The 26,170-nt window shown below is 35.8% G+C and overlaps 1 protein-coding gene across 2 annotated transcripts in view; it reads left to right on the forward strand.

The window, feature by feature from the left end:
* The window catches only part of LOC122401936 (glutamyl aminopeptidase-like), a 28,670-nt gene extending 7,728 nt beyond the window's left edge, over nt 1-20,942 (forward strand). Inside the window, exons 2-15 of one of the 2 annotated variants that reach the window (XM_043404391.1) lie at nt 504-1,313; nt 11,800-11,949; nt 12,113-12,198; nt 12,730-12,826; nt 13,130-13,212; nt 13,285-13,490; nt 13,591-13,771; nt 14,735-14,960; nt 16,311-16,873; nt 17,336-17,567; nt 17,843-18,248; nt 18,795-18,937; nt 19,405-19,757; nt 20,649-20,942. In XM_043404391.1, coding sequence (XP_043260326.1) covers nt 1,184-1,313; nt 11,800-11,949; nt 12,113-12,198; nt 12,730-12,826; nt 13,130-13,212; nt 13,285-13,490; nt 13,591-13,771; nt 14,735-14,960; nt 16,311-16,873; nt 17,336-17,567; nt 17,843-18,248; nt 18,795-18,937; nt 19,405-19,757; nt 20,649-20,804 — 3,012 coding nt within the window. In that variant the 5' untranslated portion in view covers nt 504-1,183 and the 3' untranslated portion in view covers nt 20,805-20,942. Of the gene's footprint in view, nt 1-503; nt 1,314-11,799; nt 12,199-12,729; nt 12,827-13,129; nt 13,213-13,284; nt 13,491-13,590; nt 13,772-14,734; nt 14,961-16,310; nt 16,874-17,335; nt 17,568-17,842; nt 18,249-18,794; nt 18,938-19,404; nt 19,758-20,648 lie in introns of those variants that run through there. The other variant, XM_043404400.1, reaches the window with a different exon arrangement.
* Nucleotides 20,943-26,170: the final 5,228 nt, after the last annotated feature.

Here is a 26,170-nt window from a genome sequence, read left to right on the forward strand (position 1 = left end):
ATTTTAATGGGAGATTCTAGGGGCCAAAATAAGACGAAAATGAAGAATACCAATTTGTTGATCGAGGCTTCGTTAAAAAGTTATTAACGTTTAAATTTCCGCCTGAGAACCACTATCACGCGTGCGCAGCTGTTTGCAGATTACCGTTCTACAGGCGGAACTTTAAACGTTAATAACTGTTTAACGAAGCCTCGATCAACAAATTGACATTCTTGATTTTCGTCTTATTTTGGTCTCTAGAATCTCCCATCAAAATTTTTATTGCTATATAGTGCAACCAATGTTCACAAATTTGGTGTTAAAAAAATTCAATTACTGGTTGGAGAGAATATACTCTTTGATATTGCACATTACTACTCCAGAATTGTTGATTTGTTTGCAACGTCGGACAGTAAATATTACAAAAGGAATTTTAAATGGGATTTCATCGGTTTACCATATTTTTAAATACCCTATTACCCACGAAGTATGTTGTATTTACATGAGATGATATTCTGTTCCAGGTAGAATATCGGACGGTGCATCGAGAAAGTACTTTGCGACATTACAAAGGAATTAGTAATGCATCGTCGATGACTGAAGTAGAAAGGGACCCGTAGTTAGCTGTTTACAAAAATAAGACACGCGTAACGTCCCGTCTGTGCCAAGTGCTATATTTGTTTAAAACATAACCGACACGTATTGTTAAGCTTTTTTTAATAATCGGACACAGTTTACGAGACAGTAAACTGGCTTCGACATCGATTGACGCGACATTTTTTATCGTCGTCCGTGACTTTTATACGAATCGTTCAACGAAATATATTTGTAACTTTCTTTATTCGTGGACGCATCGCGACCGGGGACCACTGACGTAGAATATCTGAAATTGAATTAGATAGCGCCGAGGGTGGAAGATCGATTCGCGTTAGACGCGGTTCGGTTACAAGCGCCGTGTAAAATAATGGAAGGTTTCGACAAACCGTCGAATGGGAATTACGCGCCGTGTAGGGACTTGTCGAGCGGTCGATACGAATGAGAAAAAGGGACTGAGAAGTGTACCGTTCTCCCGGAAGTATCAACGCAGAAGAATGTAATTCGCATTCGGTTGTGAAAAATAGGGATTAGAGGAAGCGCGCGTCTCCTGTTCAAAGGACCACGAGGCCACGGAATAAAAACGCAGGCGGAGGGATAGAAACGGAAAATGCTAGGGGGAACGTCGACGCGTGAAAGTAGCGAGGTGATCCGCATGGAGCCTCTAGGTAGAACCTCGAGTTCGAGGAGTCCTGGGCAAAACGGAACTGCCAACACCACCGAGGTACCGGCAAACTCAGGTAAGTTAACAATTTCAATTTGAAATTTATCTCAAAGGTATCTATTGTTTTCTCCAAGAAGAGAAATAAGAAGTTGAGTTACCATCGAAGATGTTGTCAAAAATGTATTGATGAATGTATTGACGCTTACATATATAACATTTAATTAGTGAAATATGTATGTTAAAGCAAAGCATTTGATATGATATGATATAGGTAACAAGGGATGGGGATGAGACTACGTAAATGAAATTAGTAGACTGCGGATGTTTATGCATTTATGGAAAATTTTAATTCTCAAAAAACTACAGAATGCATTTAATATGCAAAAATATAAGAAATACTTAAAGTAAGATACGAATTATTATATTTAGGGGTTGAGACATTTATTAATTCTATTAATAAAAATGTGAATTTGCATAAAGATCCGCAGTCTAGAAATTAGAATATAATTTTACATATTTACTGTGAATATGTACCAGAAATGGCGCCCAACAGTACTCGAATGTTTAACCCTTTAACGCTGATGCCCTAGTCTGACTGTTATGAAAAACGATATTTCTTTGATCTAATTGTTTAAGGGATGACAATGTTTGTTTTTCTTCAAATTATACGTCGGATACAACATTGCAATTAATGAAAATTGTATTTTTATACAGCTTGGAAACAAATCCAATAAAGAAAACTGATCATTCTTGGTTAATCTGGAAAATATGAGCGTTAAGGGGGTTGATAGTTACTTAAATTGAATAGTTGAAAGTTTTAATAGGAAGTTGACTCACCGTTTGCTTTTGTAACAGTAAGTCTGTCTTCCCTTGATTGGACCAACTCACAAGTAACGTTTCAATCTATCGATCGCCATATTTCAATGGCAATTCAATGGTATGTTTAAAAAATCATAACTCCTGAACGGATCGGAGGATTTCAATGTTTCAAAATGCAAACAACGTGTATTTTAGTCAAGAATGTGTATAAATTCCAAAAATATTCGAAAAGTTCTTGCTTGACCACGTAAAATGAAAAAAACCTCAAGAAAATGCTCCAATTTTCAAACGACCATAACTCCTTTAATAGTGAATATATTTTATTGAAATTTATTCTCGAAGTAGAGTACACAAAAGTATTAAACGACACTTTCGTAGAGCCTCAAACAAATTTATTAAAAATAAGAAACGAATTTAAAAATAAAATCGACAGAGAGTAAATGCAGAAACTTTTCGGTGAAATTAAAGAATTTCAAATCGTTCTAAAAAAATTATTTTCGGTTGTGGGGGTCAATTACAATCATTTTTGGTGAATAGACATACCCCCGAAATCCTACGCACTTTTGAGAAAAAAATTCGAGTTGGTGGACAAAGTGGACAAGATTAAAAAATTTCAAATCGTTCTGAAAAAAATATTTTTAGTTATAGGGGTCAATTACAATTATTTTTGGTCATTAGACATACCCCCGAAATCCTTCGCACTTTTGAGAACAAAATTCGAGTTGGTGGATAAAGTCGACAAAATTAAAAAATTTCAAATCGTTCTGAAAAAAATATTTTTAGCTACAGGGGTCGATTACAATCATTTTTAGTCATTAGACATATCTCCGAAATCCTATGTACTTTTGAGGAAAAAATTCGAGTTGGTGGATAAAGTCGACAAAATTAAAAAATTTCAAATCGTTCTGAAAAAAATATTTTTAGTTGTGGGGGTCGATTACAATAATTTTTGGTGAATAGACATACCCTCGAAATCCTACGCACTTTTGAGAAAAAAATTCGAATTGGTGAATAAGGTCGACAAAATTAAAAAATTTCAAATCGTTCTGGAAAAATTATTTTTATTTATAGGGGTCAATTACAATTATTTTTGGTGAATAGACATACCCCCGAAATCCAACGCATTTTTGAGAAAAAAATTCGAGTTGGTGGATAAAGTCGACAAAATTAAAAAATTTCAAATCGTTCTGAAAAAAATATTTTTAGTTGTGGGGGTCAATTACAATCATTTTTGGTCATTAGACATACCCCCGAATTCCTGCGCACTTTCGAGAAAAAAAATTCTTTAACAGAAATATAATTTGTGGCCAGAAATGTTTCCCCGAATTCGTGTGAATATTTAAAAAATTATAACTTCCGGTAAGGTCTACTCGTATACTTCGTCTGTGGTACTGCTCTCTGTCCGCCATTGCTTAGCTGTACCTAGGTCGGTAAATTATCTACTAAAGAAGGCGCTAGGATCGTAGGATATTGTAATTTTTCACCTGTTATCGTTTTATTATTAGATTAAGAGGTTAAGTATTGCATCGAACACGTGCTTCTCCAAGAATAATTTATCATTGATTGCCTGTTTGTATAATTTATCATGATTTAAGAAGTTTATTTCAATTCTATCGAATTCCATCAGAAGACATTCATCGTTTTGTACTTATTGTTAGTCCCGCCATTTTGAATGCTTTGTCCCCGAACACGTGTCTTCAGTTTTTTTCAGATTTTGAGACAAAAGTTCCTATCCCGTTACATTCCTCGTACAGATTTAGATTGACCCATAAGTTCTACTCGTTTTCTCGTTTTATTTTGGGGGTACAATTTGTATAAATATAACAAAATCAATGAAGTATATACCTTCGATTCTCTTCCACAACTATGCAAGTTCTAAGGTCGTTCTTTCGTTTCGTTGGCTCCATGGTGAAATAGACATTTCGCCCTTGTTTAAATCCCCATTTAGCAGAGTTGAAAGAAACTATAGTTCCACAAAAGACTGTTTTCACACGGTTCCTTTTTACATATCAACAAAAACTTTTGGTTGCTTGTTGAGGTTTGCAGTAACACGTGTTTACTCATGAGATGAACTTTTTCTTGGAGACTCCATAACTCGAAAACTAAGGTGTACGTAGGACATGCGGTCGTATGACATTTTTCTCTTATTTTAGTGTGTAGATCCTCCCTCTGAAGTGTGATCGTATATTCCTGAGTCTCTTCATGTATAGGGCGTACCAAAATTATATGTCACGACCATCACGAGTGTGATTTTTTATTTCTATATCGGTGGAGATGTAGCTCTCTTAAAAAAATTATATTAAAGTTTTATTAATTTATAAATTTACATTTCTCACATTTTAAAGAAGAAACTGGATAGTTAAGGTCGACTCTGTAATAGTACTCGTGTCTACAAGCGTCAGACTTACAAATTGAGAACATTCTTTTTTTAAATAATTGCTTGCTTTTAATTTTATCTTAACTGAAAATTCAATGCCCCTTAATAAACGTGCTTGTGTTGGTTCTACATGAGAACCAACGTTCGTTAAATACACTTGTACTCTCATTTTTAAATTGTTCCATATTTCATCCAAAAGTCCAGGATTTAATTTCATTCTTTGAATCTCAGTTTCTTTAAAATGTGATAAATGTACATTTATAAATTAATGAAGCTTTAATATAATTTTTCAAGAGAATGATATGGTTCAGTATATGATTTCTATGTTATGAATCATAATTTGTAGAATATGATAAAATCATAGAAAAAGTTTGATTACGAAAAATTAGGCAGAATTGTTGATAGATCTCCAACGATCCAGAGATGTAGAATCACACTGTGGTGGTCGTGACATATAATTCTGGTACACCATCTACATTTATTTCCGACCAACGTTTCCCAGCGCTACAAAAATAATACCGAGGACGCCATGTTTATAAAAAGAATGTTTTCACTGCTCTTTTCACGGATATCCACCAGAGATCAATCTTATATTAACCTAACTATAGTCGCGTGAAGCGAAACAAGAGGGTAGTCAGAGGGTGGAGCAAACAGGGCACTTGCCCTCTCCCAGCTATTTATAAATGGTCGAAAAGTGTGATAAAAGAACGAGAACAACTATTATACATTTACCCTTTCCAAACAAAATTTTTTTTTGTTGATACAATCGGTTTAATTTAGCTACAAATTAATTAAAATATTCTTTTTACAAAATCCATACGTGGAAAAGTTATGTCACCTTTTTCGGTGAACCAGTATTCTCATATTCATCGCGTTAAAAATTTGTATTTTAATGTCACAAACAGTTCGCAAAAATTCACGATCGGATTATGGCGACGTTGATAGTGATTAATATGCTGCACCATTCTTTTTCAGATGCTTCAAGCGTCCAGAATCTTGACAACACCATAACAATGTTTTTTGCGGAAGATCGATTTCGACGGCAAATAAAATTAATATTTTTCTTTGTCATCCTTATGTTATTTTACTCTTCGAAAAAAACGAGTCTTTATAACGAGTCTTATTTATGAATTTGAATACAAAAATTATTACTGGACCTGATAATTTCTTTTGAAAATCATTAGTCACTTTTTTCAAATTCGAGTCAACGCGAAACATTTGATTTTCTTATAAACGCTTTTGTGCATATAAAATCGTTAAACATACTCACTTTTTCCATTATGTAGTTTACTATACGTAGCATACGTGTAATCCACGAGGAGAATTATGTTCGCCAATTTTTACGGATGGCATAAAATCCCGAAGTATTAGAATAACTTTTATCGAAAAGCAGATAGCCATTTAAGGCAGAAACAAACCTACGTTGAAAAGGTCAGAAGTTCAAAAGTTCAGACGTTTATAAATGCTCCTGTTCTATCCAGATTGTCAGAATCGAAATTAGTATCTGTTGAAATATCGCGTAAACTTGACCAATCCGGAACTATTTTCATGGCTACTTTACTTGATGAGAAAAATTAATATTAATGCGCATGTAAGATAACGTACGAGGTTATTCCAGAAACTGGAACATTCCTTTCTAAACGAAAATACAAACGCTTGATATACCAAAGAGTCGAAACACGCAAAAGGGATTATTTTTGGATAATTTTTAATCTTTTTATGTGTAATGGTTCGTAACTTGCACTTACATTGTGAATGGAACTATGCAGTCTTTTCATATATGTAATCCTAGCTTTCTTCTCATTCTATTAGGTCCACTGTTTTTACAGGAAGTGATTTATTCAATCAGTGACATAATCTCCACGAGTTTTTAACACTATTCTCCTAACATTTTTGTGGTTTTTACGGGTAATATTCTTGAAAGGTGGTTTCTTCATTGAAGCTTCTTCCCTTTAGATAATTTTGTAACTAAATTGTGGGGGATGATAATTTTCCAATTTAAGTCCTCCATTTTGTTTCACACTGTCCTGATAGAACACGACTCCTTTTCTATCGACGAAATATAGTCGATTTATCGTTAAATATTCGTTAATGATCTCAGTCAATGATCTTTGCTTTGGTGGGAAAAGTTCATAATAAATTATTCTATACAAAGCATTAGATTCTTTGAATGCAAATCTTTCTTTGCTATAGGTTCAGGCGTTCACCTGGATTACACCATTGTCTTCTTCGAGTATCATTGTTAGAAAATATCCATATTTCATCGTACGTAACGATTTGATTCAGGATTGACGAGTGAAACTCATTTCGATGGACGATCCAACTCGGTTTTTTCGCGAAGAATTTTAATGACACACGTTTGAGAAATATTAACCCTCGATGCAAGTTCTTTAATCGTACTTAATCGATTTGTAGCAATTGTCACCAGTAAATTATTTTCATCTATCATTTTTTGTTGGTAGAATGTGATTTTCTGAATCAAACTTTCCAGATTGGAAGATTGGAAACCACTTTTGACACGTGCAAATCATTACAGGATTTTTTCCAAATTCTCAGAAATTTTTTTTACTGTTTCTGTGGCTGTAGTTTTCCTTCAAAACTCGCATTTTAATGCAATCGAGAATGTTAGTAGAAAACTAGATATTCACATTCGCTATTTTTTAATTTCTGGTATCGAGAACTGGTTTGGAGACACTTCACACTTTATTTTCTAACATGATAATGCCAGTTGCCATCGTGGCAAAGCAGTAAAATATTTTTTGCAACGATAAAAACAACAATATCGAGGAGGGATTATCTTATAATATAATAGTTTTAGAAGTAACTGATATTTATCAATTCTTTTTAACAAAACTATTAGTTACTTTGGATTTGAATTTTTTGTGGGTATGAATAGACGACTTTAAATTACAAAAAACAATTTTTCAATATCGATTTTACTGTTTGTAAATTAATGTAGAATCTTGTCAACCTCTTCGTTCGATTTTTAAACAATTTTCTTAAAGTTAGATAGTTTACGCAGGTATCGAACCTGGACTTTATTTTTAGAATACTTTGTGACTGAAAAACATTTTTCGTCAATTTTATATTAAGATGGCCGATCGAAAATTTCATTTCACGTAACATTTTGTGTTTTTCTTCGTTATTTTTTGACGATGAATGAAAGTTTCTCACATTTTACAGTTATGTGCTTTAAATCGAGTCCCCTTTAGTACTCTATCACGTGACTATTATATGCAATGATATTTAATAATTGAAAAACATGAATTTTTTTCGTAAATTTTATATTAATACGTCCGATCGAAAATTTCATTCCACGTAATATTTTGTGTTTTCTTTCGTTACTTTCTGACGATGAATGAAAGTTTCTCATATTTTATAGTTATTTAATCTAAATCGAGTCCCTCACGTAACAATTACACGTAATTGCGTTTAATGACCAAACTATCTTTATGCAAATTCATATTTTTATTAATAGAATTGATGGAAGTATAATAATTTGTATCTTAATTGAAGTATGTCTTATATATTTGCAATTCTGAATTTCTTTTAGAATAAAAATTTCCTATAATCTAAATTTCCCATAAATATTTGCAGTAAATCGATAACTGAAAAACATGAATATTCTTCTGGTTGTTTTCTAACGAATAATGAAAGTTTCTCACATTTCATAGTTATTTACTCTAAATCGAGTTCCCCATAGAACCCCTTCACATAACAATTGCACGTAACTATATCTAATAACTAGACTGCGTCTCTCTATAAAAATTCATATTTCTATTAATAGAATTCATGAAATCAAAACTTTGTAGAGGGTTATCTCAACCCCTAAGTATAATAATTCACATTTTACTTTAACTATGCCTCATATTTTCGTACATCAAGTGCATTTAAAATTTTTTTAAAAATAAAAATGTCCCACAATCGCATAAACATTTGCAGTCTATTATTAACTGAAAAACATGAATATTCTTCTGATTGCTTTCTAACGAAGAATGAAAGTATCTCACATTTCATAGTTATTTACTCTAAATCGAGTTCCCCATAGAACCCCTTCACATAACAATTGCACGTAACTATATCTAATAACTAGACTGCGTCTCTCTATAAAAATTCATATTTCTATTAATAGAATTCATGAAATCAAAACTTTGTAGAGGGTTATCTCAACCCCTAAGTATAATAATTCACATTTTACTTTAACTATGCCTCATATTTTCGTACATCAAGTGCATTTAAAATTTTTTTAAAAATAAAAATGTCCCACAATCGCATAAACATTTGCAGTCTATTATTAACTGAAAAACATGAATATTCTTCTGATTGCTTTCTAACGAAGAATGAAAGTATCTCACATTTCATAGTTATTTACTCTAAATCGAGTTCCCCATAGAACCCCTTCACATAACAATTGCACGTAACTATATCTAATAACTAGACTGCGTCTCTCTATAAAAATTCATATTTCTATTAATAGAATTCATGAAATCAAAACTTTGTAGAGGGTTATCTCAACCCCTAAGTATAATAATTCACATTTTACTTTAACTATGCCTCATATTTTCGTACATCAAGTGCATTTAAAATTTTTTTAAAAATAAAAATGTCCCACAATCGCATAAACATTTGCAGTCGATCGATAAGTGACAAAATTTGTTATTTTTATTCCGTAATTTGATAATAACGGTTTCGTTTGAAATTTGCCAGTGGTTCGTGGAAACGCGTACAATTACATAAGTAGAAAGTTTTCTTACCAACCCCGATGTAGAAATGGAGCGGCAAGTCGACCGTATCAGTCACTATAAAGGGTGGGTCACGGATGGCGCCACTGTAAAGCTAACCACCTTCGCTGCAAGGCGAGGCGAAACGGAGTACGGTGTGGCGAGGGTTGCAAATCCAACCCCGTAAAGCAATTCGCCACCGAAAGGGGTTTAGAAAGTCGCCATGTCTGTCCAACTCCACGGTCGCTATATCTACGCTTAAATGCTGATGAAATGTCAAGGCACGTCGCGAGTTATAGACTTGTCGGCGTTGTCGAGCCGTTCGGTGTCTTTGTAAGCTCGTACGTCGTCACGTTGTCGAGAGTCCTCGGGATCTCGTTGATCGCGCTCGTTCTCGGTCTCCTGCTTGTGCTTGTGACCGTGGTTGTGGTCGTGGCCGTCTATGTGGCCCTAGTCGTATTCGTGCTCCTGTTCGTGCTCGTTCCTGTGCCTGTGTACGCGTTTGTATTCGCGGATCGGTGGTCTCGACAGCACCGTGGCCCATAAGTTCACGATCGGGCTACGTACCCGCCGCTAAGATTTCGTACGGCCCGTGTAATCGCAAAGGGGCGAAACTAAACCAAGGCGAGAACCGCGAGGGTTAGTTCCGAGCCCCGGAATCGAGCCGCCGTGGCCCCCCCTCGCGCGAGTGCAGGTAAATTTTTGTCGATTCCGCTACGGCGATTCCGTGACCTTGGCACACAAAACAACGCACCTAGTCCACCGAAGTAAACCGTCGGTCGGGACAAGGTAACCACGAGCACGGCCGCCCAAATTCTGGCTGAACAGAGAGAACCCCTGATAAAGATTTTATATGCCACCAACGACGGCCAGGTAAAAGAAATCGTTCGTCGGAGACCTCCGCCGAATTGTTTCGCGATGAGCGAGCAAGATGTGGATGACGTTGCTTTTTTGACAGGTGAGACACCTTCTAGGAAACTAGGTTAATTGTCAGGGGAGGGGGAGGGGGTTGCCAACGCGTACCGATTCCCTTTCGTCTTGTTTTTAGCGCCTCTCTTGACCTCTCGTGCTTCCCGTCCTGCTGCTTCCGTTTGTCGTTCGACATCGTTTCCTCTTCCCGTCTTATTTCCACATCTTTCCATCTCTTTTCGTCACCCGCGATTCTCTCCTTTACCTTTGAAATCGTTCGACCAGATGCCCCACTTACGACCCTCCGGGCTGCGAATAGACTATACGAGAAGCACGTGCGTGCGATCAATAAAAGAGACGCTTTTGATCTTTCAAATTAAAGCAGGCTAACCCGCTTATTCTCGCGTACGCGTACTGTCTTTATCCATTGTTTGTTACGTTTAATTATTTCGACTGCGTTGTCGGCGATAAGTAGGTCGTAATCACGTCCTCGTCACATTATCGTTTAGCAGTGACAACAGAACGAATCGCGATTGAAACCGTCGCCTCGATGTATTTAAGGTTTTCATGCAAATTGATAAATTCTTGCTAGATTTTGTACCACGAAATTAATCGAATTCATTTGCTCGTGGATAGGTCTTTGATACATATTATTGTTTACTTGGAAGTTTGTTGCTCTATGCTCGATTCGACGAGTCTTCCTTTTTCTTAACAATCCGCAACAATTGAAAATAATTGTTCAGTTTTCGAGGCTCGTGATTTTAAACCGGGATTGTACATACTTCTGTGCACAGTGTTTTTTAGTTGATATTGGGTTCAGTGACCTTCGAATTGTCTTGTATACAGAAATTGTCGTACACAAGGTCATTCGAAAGTCATCTTACCGATCAGTGACTCGTAGGGAACATACAAACACTGTTCAGACCTGCTTAAAGTAGAACAACGCTTATAGGAAAGTCCTAAATATTTCGATATTGTTGTGAAAAACGGGGATGTTTTGGTCAAGCATCTCATCATGTGTTTAATATGAAAAATTTCTAAATATCTCCGTCACAAAATAAACTGTCGCAAGATTAAAAATAACGAAGGAAAAACATTTTCTTCAAGGTCATCGATATTTTTTAAACAAAACCATTTAACATTCTGATTATAGAATCAGTTTGATACCAAATTTCTTTTTATCAAATTCAGGTCCAGATATTTAAAAAAGTATAGCAAACTTAATATTTCATAAGCTAATGGGTTGATCAAGAAAACTGTCGATGAACTTGAAATCTTTAAAAGAGTGACCTTGGGGAATACAATTAAATAGCTCGTTCGAACAACTTGGAATTAAAAATTACTTCGTTTGTACTCGATTATTGTGGAATATTTCATAATTACAAACAAAATAAATATTTCACACCGTCCAAGATAACTGTGTTACCGACACTAACTAATAAAAAATCTGTGTCAAGTGTCCGTAGCCGGGGACGCTAAACTTGACGCGATTCCTATGTCGGTGAGCGTAAGATTTTTCACGTGGAAAAATTTTATCAGCATCGTGCATCGTGCGTTTTCCCTCGGCATTAAACGATTCCTCGTAATCGTGTTACGTTTCCTTTTTTTATATCCGTTAATCTAACGACGAAAGTATTAGCGATGTAAATTTTTTGAAAGCACGTACGTTATTTAAATGAAAATTATGTGTACACCTGATATAAACTGATCATTCTCCAGGAGACCGTTTGTTCTAGGAGATAACAACTCAGGATTGCACAAACGTAATATTTATGAGCACAATGGAGTTATGTGTTCTCAGAAAAGGGCTCTCTGCATCGCCACCGTTGTTTTTGCGATTCTTTTCACCATATCACTCATCATTGCCTTCGCGGGACCACAGAATAGTATTTTTACATTATAATAACGTTACTATAACATTAACATTAAGTAAATAACAAATCGTGCATATTAATGCTGATAGTTAAAAAAATTTTTTTATAGTATATATATTATATACCGTCGAATAGCCTTTGTTCTTTAACATGCTCTCGTGTTTAATTTTTGTAGACTGCCCTTGCGCTGGAGAGAAGCCAGCCAACCTAGAAATCGAGGACGATGAAAAAAGTAGCGTGCCTCTTGCGACTAATGGAGAGGTATGGTCATTTATGTTTGTTTTCCCGGATATATAGAATCGTAATGACGAACTAGAGCAAAACATGTACCTCGTCGTATGTACTTTGGATTTAAAACACGGAGCAATGGAAAGACTCTATACTCGTGTAACATAATACGAAAGAACCACCTTGTATCATCGAAATGAGCTTGTAAATTCAAGTAACGATCAAACGATTCCTATTTTTCTACAGAGATTTTCCGAATCTAGTAAATTAAATTTATTTTATCGAATTACAATAGAAATGAAAATGGTCGAAAACCACGGTGATGCAAATCGATCACATACGTGGAATATTACTCTTTATGTTTAAAGCTAAACGTTTATACGAAACGTCTCGGCGGGAAATCAATTGCAGGGCGTGACTACAATCCATAGTGCAAACCTAAGTGCGAGCATTCATGTTCTATTATCATATGCACGATGTCAGTATTAAAGATATCGAGCGTATATTTCGTGAAACGTTATACCATTCAGGGTGCAAGTGTAATTAAATCGAATGGAATTGCAGGTGTTCCCCTGGAACAACGTAAGACTACCTACATTTGCGCATCCTACTAGGTACAACATCACTATTCACCCAAATCTTACCACCTTAGAAGTAAAAGGTAAGTGGCACATTGTCGTTTTGTTAGAATATTTAACCCCTTAGCTTACTATTACGTCTCAGAGACGTGATAAGTTGGAAATAAAATCGTAAGGCAAGGGGTTAAATAGAGAACATTTGTAACGAAAAGATTAAGACAAATTCCGTACGAGCTAAGCATAATTTGTGGATAAGCGTAACTTCGAAGGTAAAGAATATAAATACGTAGAAGGGAAACTATTTTCCCTGATTTTATGCACTCAAATTTTCAAACGCTAGAAGAATGTACGCGTGGAGGAACTAATGCTCGTTTATCGTTTTCTAGGACAGGTCACGATCGAATTCTATGTCGATAAAGAGACCAACTATATCGTCTTCCATAGTAAAAATTTGACAATAAATGAAAAAGTAAGTACTTACGCCTTGAGATTACGGGGATGGACGTTCGAGGACGTTTCTATGCGTTTTAAATATTTCCAGATGGTTCAAGACCGTAAGGGCCATAGATTAAAAATCGCTAAGCTCCTGGAGTATCCGAAACACCAGCAGTTATATTTAGAACTGGAGGAAAGTAAATTTCGGAAAAGGGGGAACTATTCAGTACACCTAAGATTCATCTCGAAACTCAGGAACGAACTCGAGGGATTCTATCTTAGTAGCTACGTTACCCCAGAAGGAGAAAAGAGGTTACTCTGAAACTGTAATAATTTTCTGTTTGTAAGAGTATCACAAGATGCAGCCCCGTTTACGAAGATATTCGTAAACCGGTGTTTTTTTCGACTGTAGGTACTTGGCTACCACCCACTTTGAACCGACGTACGCGCGATCGGCGTTTCCGTGCTTCGACGAGCCACATTTCAAAGCCAAATTTAAAGTCTCGATATTCAGAGATAGGTTTCACATTGCGTTGTGCAATATGCCTGTAATGAATACCGAGGACGCTGGATTTTACATGGGAACGGGACTTGTGAGTGTAAAACACACAATTATAACTTCCGATAATCACCGATCGACAAATTCTGAACGATAGCTTGTGCTTTTTACGATTAGGGTTTCTTTCTATTTATTTACGTACAGGTAACCCTACTATAACACGATAGTTAGGCTCCTAAAAAATACCGTGTTATATGAGGCCCAGAGCCAGTACAAAAAGGGGAGTTAATTTATTAAAAACAGATATTTTTTTTTAATTCTACATAAGCAACTTAATTTTTAAAACACAAAAAAAACAAAAAATACTATTTTAATTTAACGCAACTTTAATTTAATAAATTATAATTTGTTATATTTTTTCATTTAAAGCCACTATAGTTCATTATTCCTTCGCGTCATTATTTTAAGATAATTTTATTTTTAAATATGTTATATGTAGAACAAAGTAAGAATATCTTCTGTTCGAAGCAATTTTAAAAAATTAGCAAAGCATTAGCGATCGCCAATGTGTCGATGTCTTCTTCATCTACAATATCACATGGCGAACAATTTGAACAATCCTGCTTAACTTTTATTTGATGGTTTTACCGCCGGAAAGAGATATCTGCATGATCTTGATTTTCAACTTTTAAAACTTGGATTTCTTGGCTTTTAGACGAGGTCTTAGACTTAAAGTCACCACTTGGTCGTTCTTCATGTTTGAAACTTTAAAATTTTCTTTTTTTTCAAATCCTCTAAGTTTCGAGGATTGTTTCATTTGTATCGATATTGAAACTGTCTGTTATCACGTTCATAAGGTCGTAAAATGATCGATTTTTATCCAATCGCGCTCTTTGTCGATAATTTCTGGTATTGAACATCTTGATTTATCCACTTTCCAAGTTTTATCGGTTTCTTCAAAATAGCACGATCAGAGCCGAGTAAAATACCATTTTGATCAGTAAATAGTAAAGAAATATCGAGAATTACATATTTAAATTTTGAATAAAATTTCCAGCTCCGTGATGATTTCCAAGAATCTCTCGAAATGTCGACGTACTTGGTGGCATTCGTGGTGTGTGATTTTAAACGAGTCTCCGAGTTGACAAAGAGGAACATTTCCGTAAGTGTTTACGCGGCGGAGGCGATGCTTCCACAGGCGAAATATGCTGTCAATACTGCTGCTCGTATAATGGATTACTTCGAATCTTTTTTCGGAGTACGTTACCCATTACCCAAGCAAGGTACGTAATATAAACGAGTGCAAACAATTTCAATAAATTTATTTCTTCAATTAAACGACGAATACTGTGAAACCGAATCGTATTCGCTCGTTCCTATATAGGATGTTAGGCCACCATTGAAAAAAATATGAACGGGAGATTCTACAGGCCAAAATAAGATGAAAATCAAGAATACCAATTTGTTGATTGAGGCTCTGTTAAACAGTTATTAACGTTCAAAGATCCATTCTGAGCAGACAATTTTTCGGCAAAAAAAAATATTTCAAATTGTACTGGAAAAAATATTTTTGGCTGCGGGAGTCAATTACAATCATTTTTGGTCAATAGACATACCCTCGAAATCCTAACCATTTTCGAGAAAAAAATTCCTTACAGACAGTATAATGTCTGATCATGAATGAACGATTCCCCTGAAATTTCAAGTGTTTCGAATCGTCCTGAAAAAATTATCTTCGGTTGCAGGGGTCAATTACAATCATTTCCGGTGAATAGACATAGCCCCGAAATCCTACGCACTTTCGAGAAAAAAATTCAGGAAGGTGGACTTTTTCGGCTAAATTAAAAAATTTCAAATCGTTCTGAAAAAATTATTTTCGGTTGCAGGGGTCAATTACAATCATTTCCGGTGAATAGACATAGTCCCGAAATCCTACACACTTTCGAGAAAAAAATTCAGGAAGGTGGACTTTATCGACTAAATTAAAAAATTTCAAATCATTCTGGAAAAAATACTTTCGGTTGCAGGGGTCCATTACAATAATTTCTGGTGAATAGACCTACCCCCCAAATCCTACGCACTTTCGAGAAAAAAATTCTTTACCGAAAACACAATGTCTGACCATAAATGAAATTTCATGCGTATGTTTAAAAATTCATAACTCCTGAACAGATTGGACGATTTTAATGTTTCCAAGTGCAAACAACTCGTGTTTTATTCAAGAATATGTAGAAATTCTCAGAATATTGAAAAAGTTGTTCTTTTGGGGGGAAAAATTCGTGTAGGTGTACAAATTTTATTAATGATTTTAACAATTTTGTCAATAATTTTTCAACGATGCCTCAATAAACAAATTGGTACTCTTTTCGTCTTATTTTGGACCCTAGAATCTCCCATTAAAATTTTTCACAAGGTTGGCCAAACACCCTGTATATACTGGGAAAGGTACCATTTTGTTCAAGGAACATACAATTCAGCGATTAATGATCTCATTGGTGGTTTTCTTTAAAAAATGAGTGCCGTTTGTGGCTAAAGGAACCTCCCCTATGTATACGATCGTAATCGTCGATGTATTAAGCTTACGAGTAATTGTTATTCGCCATTAATAAATGAATTTCACTGTTTTTCGGTAGATTTAATAGCTATTCCCGATTTTGCCGCCGGGGCAATGGAGAATTGGGGTCTAATCACGTACCGAGAAACATCTATACTTTACGATCCGCAAGAGGCGTCAACGACTGACCACGAATGGGTGGCGATAGTCGTGGCCCACGAATTGGCCCATCAGTGGTTCGGTAATCTCGTTACTATGAAGTGGTGGAACGATCTATGGTTGAACGAGGGAGCAGCCAGTTTCTTCGAATATAAAGGAGTAAATTACATCTCGCCCGAGTGGAGCATGATGGATCAATTTATTTCAGACAAAACCCAACCAGCCCTCTCTCTCGATGCTTTAACCAGCAGCCACCCTATAAGCGTGCCGGTGAAAGACCCCAACGAAATAGAAGCCATTTTCGACGACATCAGTTACAGCAAAGGAGCTTCCATTCTAAACATGCTCGAAGGCTTTCTCTGCGAGGACGTTCTCAAAAGTGGATTGAACGACTATCTGAACTCCCACGCGTATGGAAACGCTGACACGAACGATCTTTGGGCTGTTTTTACGAAGCATGCCAATCACACCTTCGATGTAAAAGTACGTATTAACCTAAACGTATACGTTACTCAATTTTTGTTAGTAGAAACTGCGTTAAAAAAATTTCGAGACTTTTTGTTTGTAAATCATTTATTCGAATATATTTATCCAATCGTTTTTTCCGACTTAAAGAGAATGTCACAAGACGAAATTAAAGTGTTAAATCGAACATGCATCTAAGAAATGTTAATTGCACACTTTAAATGACATTGTATTGTTTTTTAATTTCTACAAGATAGTCCAAGAATTATACCACTTTAACATTTAGTTTCATTCGGATAACATGAAGGACACTTACGAAAAACGAAAGAAATTATTAAACTACGCGAGTGTATTTATAGCACGAACTAGAAGAAATTGACAAAATGGCAACGTTTTGAAGTTTTATCCATAATTTTGGAGTACCTGAGTCACCCGCCATTTGTAAATGTTAGTTTCTAACGAGACTAAATGTGTTGGCAGGCCATCATGGATACGTGGACCCAACAAATGGGTTTTCCACTGATCACGATCACGCGTGATGGAAACACTATCACAGCATCACAGAAACGGTTCTTACATTCGCCAAAAGAAAATGACACAGAATTATTACAACCAAAATCGCCCTTTGACTACAAGTGGTACGTCCCGTTGAGCTACTATACAGACAAAGAACCGCGCAAGCTTCACAACGTGTGGATGAATTTAACCGATGGTAACATATAGAACATTTACAGTGAAATCATTTTTCAAACGTTAAACAAATATTAAACTATATTTTCAAATTAATTATCAGCCAATAACTCTCTAACTCTTTATCAACGTTTAGAAATAACTAAAAATTGTACACTTCTAATGAACTTCTAATTAAATAATAATCGTTCGTAAATTGGTGGATTAAATATATATCTGTTGGAAGAGCCAATGAATTTATTGGCTGATGATCGATTCTATCAAGCTTTGCGTGGTACAAGCGTTACATATTTTTAGTAACATTCGAGGTACCTAATGACGTCGAATACATAAAATGTAACGTGAATCAGAGTGGATTTTATCGTGTTACTTATCCGGAGGAGATGTGGTCGTCGATCCTCGCTACTTTGTTAAACGATCACACAAAATTCAGTCCAGCGGATCGCGCTAATCTGATCGACGATGCGTTCACGCTTTGCGAGGCGGGCGAGCTGAACGCCACTATACCTCTCGAGTTGTCGCTTTATCTACTGAACGAAAGGGATTACGTCCCGTGGGCCACGGCTCTTGGATATCTGCACTCCTGGAAAGGAAGATTAAGCGAAAGTCCCGGATACAAAAGATACATCACGTTCTTAAAACGATTGTTAACACCGGTTACGAAATACGTCGGTTGGACGGACGAAGGATCACATTTGAAAAAGTGGGTACCGATAACTGCAAACAGTATTATCTTAAACGCCATTGGTGTAAATTCATTCTACGTACATTTCGTCAAATCGTCGGGGATTAAAAAGGTTCTAAAAATATCTGTTGTACAGGTTATTCCGTCGTTATAACCGCATAACCGGCGAGGGAGTGATTTTTCATGGTAAAATTAATTGAAAATGTCTTTTCGAGATGTTTGACAATTTCTAGTATACACGTTGGATCGAATACGATTTGGCTTGGCGCGTCTGTTCATTGCTCACTGTTTCTACTTATGATACTCGAACACTATTATGTGCTTACTTCAAATTTGATTTTCTTGAAAATGATGAAATTTTATTTCTTCTCTCAACTTGTTATGTAAATGAATTTAAAGTTTAAAGTAGTCTTTTCGTTGGATTGCCCACACAACGTAATATGTGCAAATTCAGGGAAGAACAAATATTTGGTAACTTATTGTAGGAGTCTGTTAGTTTTATAATGATCGAACGTTTGTTATATTGGTACGGTCGTGTTTAGTTTGTCATCTTCTCGTTTTTAGACTATTGAGAATCGCTGTGCTCCAATCAGCCGTGTCCGTAAAATTGGACGATGTCGTGAAGCCTGCGAAAACTCTCTTCGAAAATTGGATGTTGAGAGGCGAACGAATAGCTCCGAATATTCGAGATGTTATATACATTGCAGGTAATCACGCTCTTAACGTAATTTTAATTATAAAAAAAATGTAAATCAGTCAAAGTAAAATTTGAAGTTCAGTGCATTTTTATCCCGTTTATCGTTATGGTTAGACATATTGTCATTATTAAAGATTTGCAACATTTAGAAAATAAATAATTACCCATTTTAAGAAAAATGCTATTTGTAGAGTGGACAAAAATATAAACTCAGTTAAAAAAGAACCATTTATTTGTGAAGTAATTATAACGCGAACTGCTATTAATAATCAGCAATTTTTCAGACTATACAATATTTTTTTATTATCTGACTTTTTTTGAATTTTGTTAATTTCTTTTTGCTACGTATTTTTAAGACGTGCAGTTGTATGGTGCTTTCCATTCCAACATTTTTCTTTTTTTAATCTAACGATTCGTTATAAAAATTTCTTTTTACAATTTTATCCCTTAAAAGTGAACCGTACGTTTAACGCGCAGGAATCAAATTTGGTGGCGAGGAAGAGTGGAACCACTGTTGGCAGAATTATCAAAACACTCAAGTACCTAGTGAAAAAAGAATAATGTTACAAGCGTTGGGGAAGACGACAGATTCCTGGTTGCTGCAACGTTATCTTCTGCACTCGTTGGACCGAGATGTCGTGAGATCGCAAGACGTTGAAACCGTCATAGCCTCTGTTGCCAGCAACACCGAGGGCCAGTTCCTCGCTTGGCGTCATCTGAAAGCCTACTGGCCGCAAATACATGCTCTGTTCGGGAACGGATCGCTCACGATGGGTGGACTTATATCCGTCGTTATTTCTGATTTCTTTACGGAGTACGACTATCACGAAGTAAGTCAAAAATATTTCTCTCGTTCCCTATCATAGAGCAACTCGCGTCGTCTGGAAAGCTGTTACAGAGTTGGGTGATCAACATCTCGACGCTCAGATATCTTTCAAATTTACTGCCCAAAATGACAAAATTCGTCACATGTGTTATGCATTTCTAGGTGTACATCTTTGTTTTCGCCGAAATCTCTTGGCTTCGACTCGTACGCTAATTTTCTTGCTTCTGAATCATTCCCATGTCTTTGAGGCGTCTTGAAATAGCTTGTTGAGTCACTCACAATGATCGTGTCAATTCTTCTTGAGTTCGACACGAGTCGTGATCAAGAAATGCCTCCAATTCTGCATCTTCGAAAACCTTCTCTCTTTCATCGCCATGCCGGTCTTTGACGTCAAAATCATCGTTCATCGAGCGTTGAAATCACTCGCGACACGTTCTGTCCCCGCGTGGGACTCACCATAAGTATCGTTCTTCAGCGAGAAGAAGGCACAGCGTGTTTATATCTCCATTCTTGCTGCAGTCCGCTGATTTCGACCAATATTTGTGAGTCAGCGGACTGCAACTGAAGTGGAGATGTTCTTCTCGTGTAAGAGTGGTATTTGAGAGCAGTCGATGAGCCTCAACCGCAGATTTCTCGCAGAAAATTAAAACCTCCCTCAAATTATGAGAATTTATCTCGTAAACTGACACTTTCAATCGAGAATAACTTTATAATACAACCACAAATCGACTAACGTTTCTATGAAGGTATGTCGACAGATGTCCAAGTTAATCGAATGACCACCACTCACCGCCAAAGCTATTGGAAAACGTCGGAAGCAAATTTGTACACCAGACACTTTGAATTACAGCCACGTTTTCCGTACAACCGCGTAACATATGATCTTATACCATAGGTGTCGGAGTTCTTTAAGAAAGTAGACGTTGGAAGCGGACAACGAGCATTAGAACAAAGCCTAGAAACAATCAAGTTTAATATACATTGGGTGAAAGAGAACGCTGAAATCGTCGACCGATGGCTTGTAAATTATTTGAGCGTTCACACGAGTTAACCCCTCGCTGGTCGGGAATGGGACAAAAATGGCGCGAAATTATCATTCAGTCATTTTGTGCAAATGTTTATTTTTTTTATGGTTTTTATCGAAGTATGATACCTACGATGTTCACGCGATGTATCCCCTCCCCTCCCCCCGTCCCATGGAAAAAGTAAGATTTTAATTTTCATTCACGAGGTAATCGAACCATTTCTTTACTACTTAGATATAATTCGCAGATCGAGAACGACCCATTTTCGCCAAACGCGTCAAAAGATTATTTTCACCGGGCAACAGAACGATTATCCTCTTCGACGAACGAAGGTTCGCTGGATCCCCCCCTCCCCCCCCCTCCCCCCCTTCGAGAAATAGAAACGTATTAATCTCGTATTTAAAAAGAAAAAATGTTCTCCTATACTTGCCAGCTGGAAAGAATTTTTTGACGTATCGAAACACAGCCGAATTGTTTGTATGTAACATATTATACACCGATTTATATGCACTTTCGAAAGTATTTATTTATTATGCACGCAGTGCGTGCAAATTGGACTACTATGTATAGAGGAAGAAATTATAGAGGGGAAAAAGAGACAACGTTGTTCCTAGGATAGTCGGTGACCCGAGGATTTTTTCAAAGAAAAGGGCCAAACGGCGTACGAACGATAACGTTGCTACCTTGTTCTCCCAAAATATACTATACTTTATTACAAGGAATGACCGTAGTCATCTCCACGTGATACCCAAGCCCCAATTTCTGATCCATCCATTACATTAATTGAACAGAGTGAAACGAGCCTGCTGAGAATTTGACAAAAGATGCTACTTACATATGTTACGTAACACGGTCTATAGAAGGAGTTGACGCGACGCGAATTGTACACAGCCAACGTTTCGCCATACACCGGATTACGGGGAATCTTTTATTCGTTCAGTGTTCGTTGTTTCATCCATGTACAAATTTTTGTAACGGTGAATATCGATTGTACGGTCGGAGGAAAAAAATTGAACAATTTACAATGTCGCGCGTGAATCGATGATAACCGATGATAAATTAGTTGGCTACTCCTATAGTCCACAGTGTGATTTGCTGTAAATAAAATCAGGGAACGACGTTTGATTATGTTAGAACTGAAAAAAGAAAAAAAAAAAATTATTATAGAAAATGCCCGATGCGATTGCGCAGACAGTCGGTTATTATAAGTAGCATATCAACATTAGAGAAACTTGACAGGTTGGATCGACCGTGTCTTTGTCAAACAGAATTCTAGTCTCTTGAAAATACCACTAATTAGACGAAAGGGATTCGGTGGCCTCGAATTAAAAATGATAATGGAAAAGAAAAAAAAATGAACGCGTCTTGCCGAGGATTATACGCACCTCGAACTAAACGCAAGAGATCGATGTACTGTTTATCATGTATTAATGTGTTGCTGCAGGTCGCTGGAGACACGGGATACGTCTCGCGTGGAGCTGATCATTCTCCATGTGAAGTAGCATAATAGAGAATCGGATATTTTATTATGAAAAAAAAGTGTATAAATTTATGTATATAATCTTGTGATGCTTCGTGTGGTGTGTACATATTGACGTAAGAGAGTTGTGTGCCCTGTGTGATTGGATATATTACAAAAGGTATCTAGATGCAGATAAGACACCATTATTGCCAACATTTCAAACTGGCCTTTACTAGAAAATATTCGTGTGATTTTGGCAACAAGGATTCGCTGAATTTCAAACGGTATCCGGTGGAATTAAATTCGCGTCAGCTATCGTTTCAGGGGGCCTTTTGCAAATTCGTTCGAAAAGATAAATTTTCGCGTAAATTTTTCTACAAAAGAAACCGTTAAACTTTTTTTATTCGTCTTTCGAGAATAATAATAATTGTAAAAGTTATTTAACACTAGAACTTTCAGACCAGTCAAAATTACCCATTATTAAGTAATTTCTAATAAAACATGTAAAAAATTTACTCGATTGAATTTTTGAAAATTTATTTTCTAGAAGAGAATATATAAACACTTATTTCCATTGCATTATATATTTTTTTGGTACAAATAAACATACTATAATTGTCGGTAGTTCTAGTATTAACAATCCAATCTGAACGTTGTATCAAATAACTTTTACGATTTTCATCATGTTGTACCTAACAAAATTTGTGTATATTTTCAAAAGACCCATGGAAAAAGATTTGATGGTTTCTTTTGTAAAAAAATGTACAAAAAGAAGGTTTCTTTCCACCGAATATGTAGAAGACTCACTCGATGCTAGAGGAAATATAATTTACCGTACTTTGAAGTTGCTTCCTACGTTCTTGTAATTATCAATTGACAATAAAGTTAAAACAATGTAGGAAGAGATATTAAAAGCAAAGATTCGTTTGTTACATTTCTAACGTACGAAGACTTAATTTTAGCGTTATTAAAGATTAAAAAGTGTCAAAATTTAGGAACGTATACAGAAAATGATCCTATATAATAACGAAAGAAGTGTAAAGTATCGTGGATATTAGCACGAGGTAAATAAGAACGAATACGAATGAAATTTCTATCCCAATCAAACACAAAAAAAGAAAAAAAAAAGTATGTCGTGACAACATATAGACGGTTTAGATTTTATTATCCGACGAAAGACTATTTCCTGCGCGTCTCTTAGCTTGATTTTTACGGTTTCTACCTAGTAGTCGGCCAAATCTCACGAATATTGAACTTCGGGTATTCTCCCCATCACTCTCATTCAAGAACGAAGCATTATTCGTTGCTAAAAAAAAGAGATTCACCATTTCTAATTAGTTGTTGTCACGGTAGAGCACATAGAAGAACCGATCGATCTCTATCAAATGATCTATTGTAAAGAAACTGCCGACGATGCTTGCAAGTCAAACGTTACCCCCATCCCGAGAAAGTAGCATTTTTTTCGAGGTTTATGCCATTTTGTACATGTTTTCGATCACAGTACAATTACTTTAATCCCCGACGAATACGATTCCCTTCGTGAGTTCGTCGATTTTAAAAACCGGATCAAAAAAGTTTATTCCGGCCGAAATTATACACGCATGTTTCCACATAGGAATGGGAAAAAATTCTGTAAATAACGGCTGCATGAATCTTTTATTAGCCCTTTAAGTAGATTTTGATACACTCCAACGGCGAATTAATAAATCGACGCACAACTAGATACCTTACGTGTAAATAGCATATTTTTTCACTAACGGATATTCTCTCTTGTTAAAGATTTAACGAAGAAAAAATCGCTCCGCGACGTTCGCGGTAGCGCTCATGGTTCGAAAATTTGAGTACGCAGAGAGATCCACGAACCGATTGGCCTATTTTACAACGTGTAATATCCGAACGTACTCGTTTAAGGAATAATATGCAACTCTCTCCTTGCTTTTGTTTCGAGACGATTAATCGCACAGATTGTCATTGTTCCTTTATCGATCTGTTTCTTATTCAGAAACATCGTCGTGAGAATCGTTTACTACTAGTTGATTCTTTTCAATCTCTCACAACAAATTGGTCGACGACGTTTTTGTTTCCGTTACTATTAAAATGGTCTAACAGTATTAGAGAAAGCTCATATTGATGTGTTACAAATAACATCGAATACGAATAATAATAATAATACATATTTCTTTACGAGTCTAAAGCGATTTGAATGGAAATCTAGCCCCCTCCCCCACTCGATGCGGAGTAAAACAGATGAGAAAAAGAAAAAGTTCTAACGAAAGACTGGGACATCAGAGTAATCAAGAAAAGAGTACATGCCTATATGTATTTTATGCAATCACAACCCGATACCGTTACATCTTAAGAGAATGAGGCTGACTCGCATCTCAGACTTATTAATTAATTATTAATATAATTATGCAGTAATTCCTTGAAAGACGTTCAAAACCTTCTAAACGTTAAACCTGATGATATCACTGTTCCCTCCGATTCTGGGGATCGATCAGAGCGAGCTATACTTCGTCGATAAGATCTATTATCCGAAATAGTTCGTTTACCTGTTCATTGTGTCGAAAAACATTTTTAATTAATTGCATTGTATCCGAAGAGACTTTTCAGATGGATGTGATTTCATTTTTTTACATTTTATACTTTTTGAGATATCAAGGTGATCTTCAGTCTTTTCAGGGTCAATGGATATTTTTGTTAACACTAGATTTATGGGAATTGATCGCACGTATGTTTATTGATACCTTTTATGGTGACGATTACCTTGGAATACGATTTTTCTTTTAATTAGAATATGTATTCATGCTTGTTAAAAAATAATATTTACGCGTTTTGCAATTTTAAATATGGAATCTAACATCCGTCAAATTGACGGTTTCCGTAAATCTGGTGTTAAAGACAACTTGTCGTTGAAGAGTTCTCTGTTGCTTTCTGATCTTCTGCTTTTCTGCTTGCAGAAATAATTAAGTAATGGATTACTATGATTTCAAAAGAACTTAACCATTACAATATTTTGTTCAATTCTGAGGGTCAGGATCGACTCAAAGTTGCCTTACAAATCATTTAATTCGTCTTTTTATCGCGTACAATGCAACATAAAAAAAGAAGATATATTGATCTTGGAAGAATTCAAAATTACCTTCATATCTCAAATAATACGAAATGTAACAAAATTAAACTGCATCTGCCGGATGAGTTCCCTCAAATACAACAAAATTTGGTTAAAAGTTTTGCTTGTACAACCAACAGATAACGAGTTATTTTAGATAATACCTTTTAATGACTCACTCTGTTTACAGATCGCGACCAGATCGCTTAAAATAACTCGTCCGTTATTTGTTACAGAGAAAAATGTTAAAAGTTGCGTGGTATCGAGGGTGGCATATAGTACCGTAATCAATATTTTGATACTTTCTTATCGAGATACGAAGATCAGCTTAAATTTTTTAAATAGAACAGATACTATTTTTTGTGAATTCTAAATAGACCTTCAAATTCTGCATAAATGACACACTGTGTAAGATCTGAAGATAATAATTACGATAAATAATTGTTATTTTAAGAAATGTCCAGTGTTTGTTTATTAATTGGATATTTAAACATTTTCCAATGTTTTTATAGTTATTGGGGCACGTGCTCTAATAATATACTCTCACTTATCTCTAAAAATAAACTCATACTGAATGTAATGTTTACCACAAAAATATCTAGCAAAAACTGTGATGATAAACATGATTTATCTCTGTGAACAGTATAAATCTTCAAATTGTGTGTCAACTATTCATTCATCGTTACTCTGTTTTCTAATTCGAGATAATTCGTTTAGAAATATCTCGGTAATTATTAAACTTAAGTACACAGTATATTCACAAAGAAAAAGTATTCATTCTATATAAAAAAAAGTAAACTTTCATGTCACAATAAAAA

The sequence above is a fragment of the Colletes gigas genome, unplaced genomic scaffold (genome assembly GCF_013123115.1).
Source record: "Colletes gigas isolate AHSC1104 unplaced genomic scaffold, ASM1312311v1 Colletes_gigas_Sc00002, whole genome shotgun sequence".
Classification (NCBI taxonomy): Eukaryota; Metazoa; Arthropoda; class Insecta; order Hymenoptera; family Colletidae; genus Colletes; species Colletes gigas.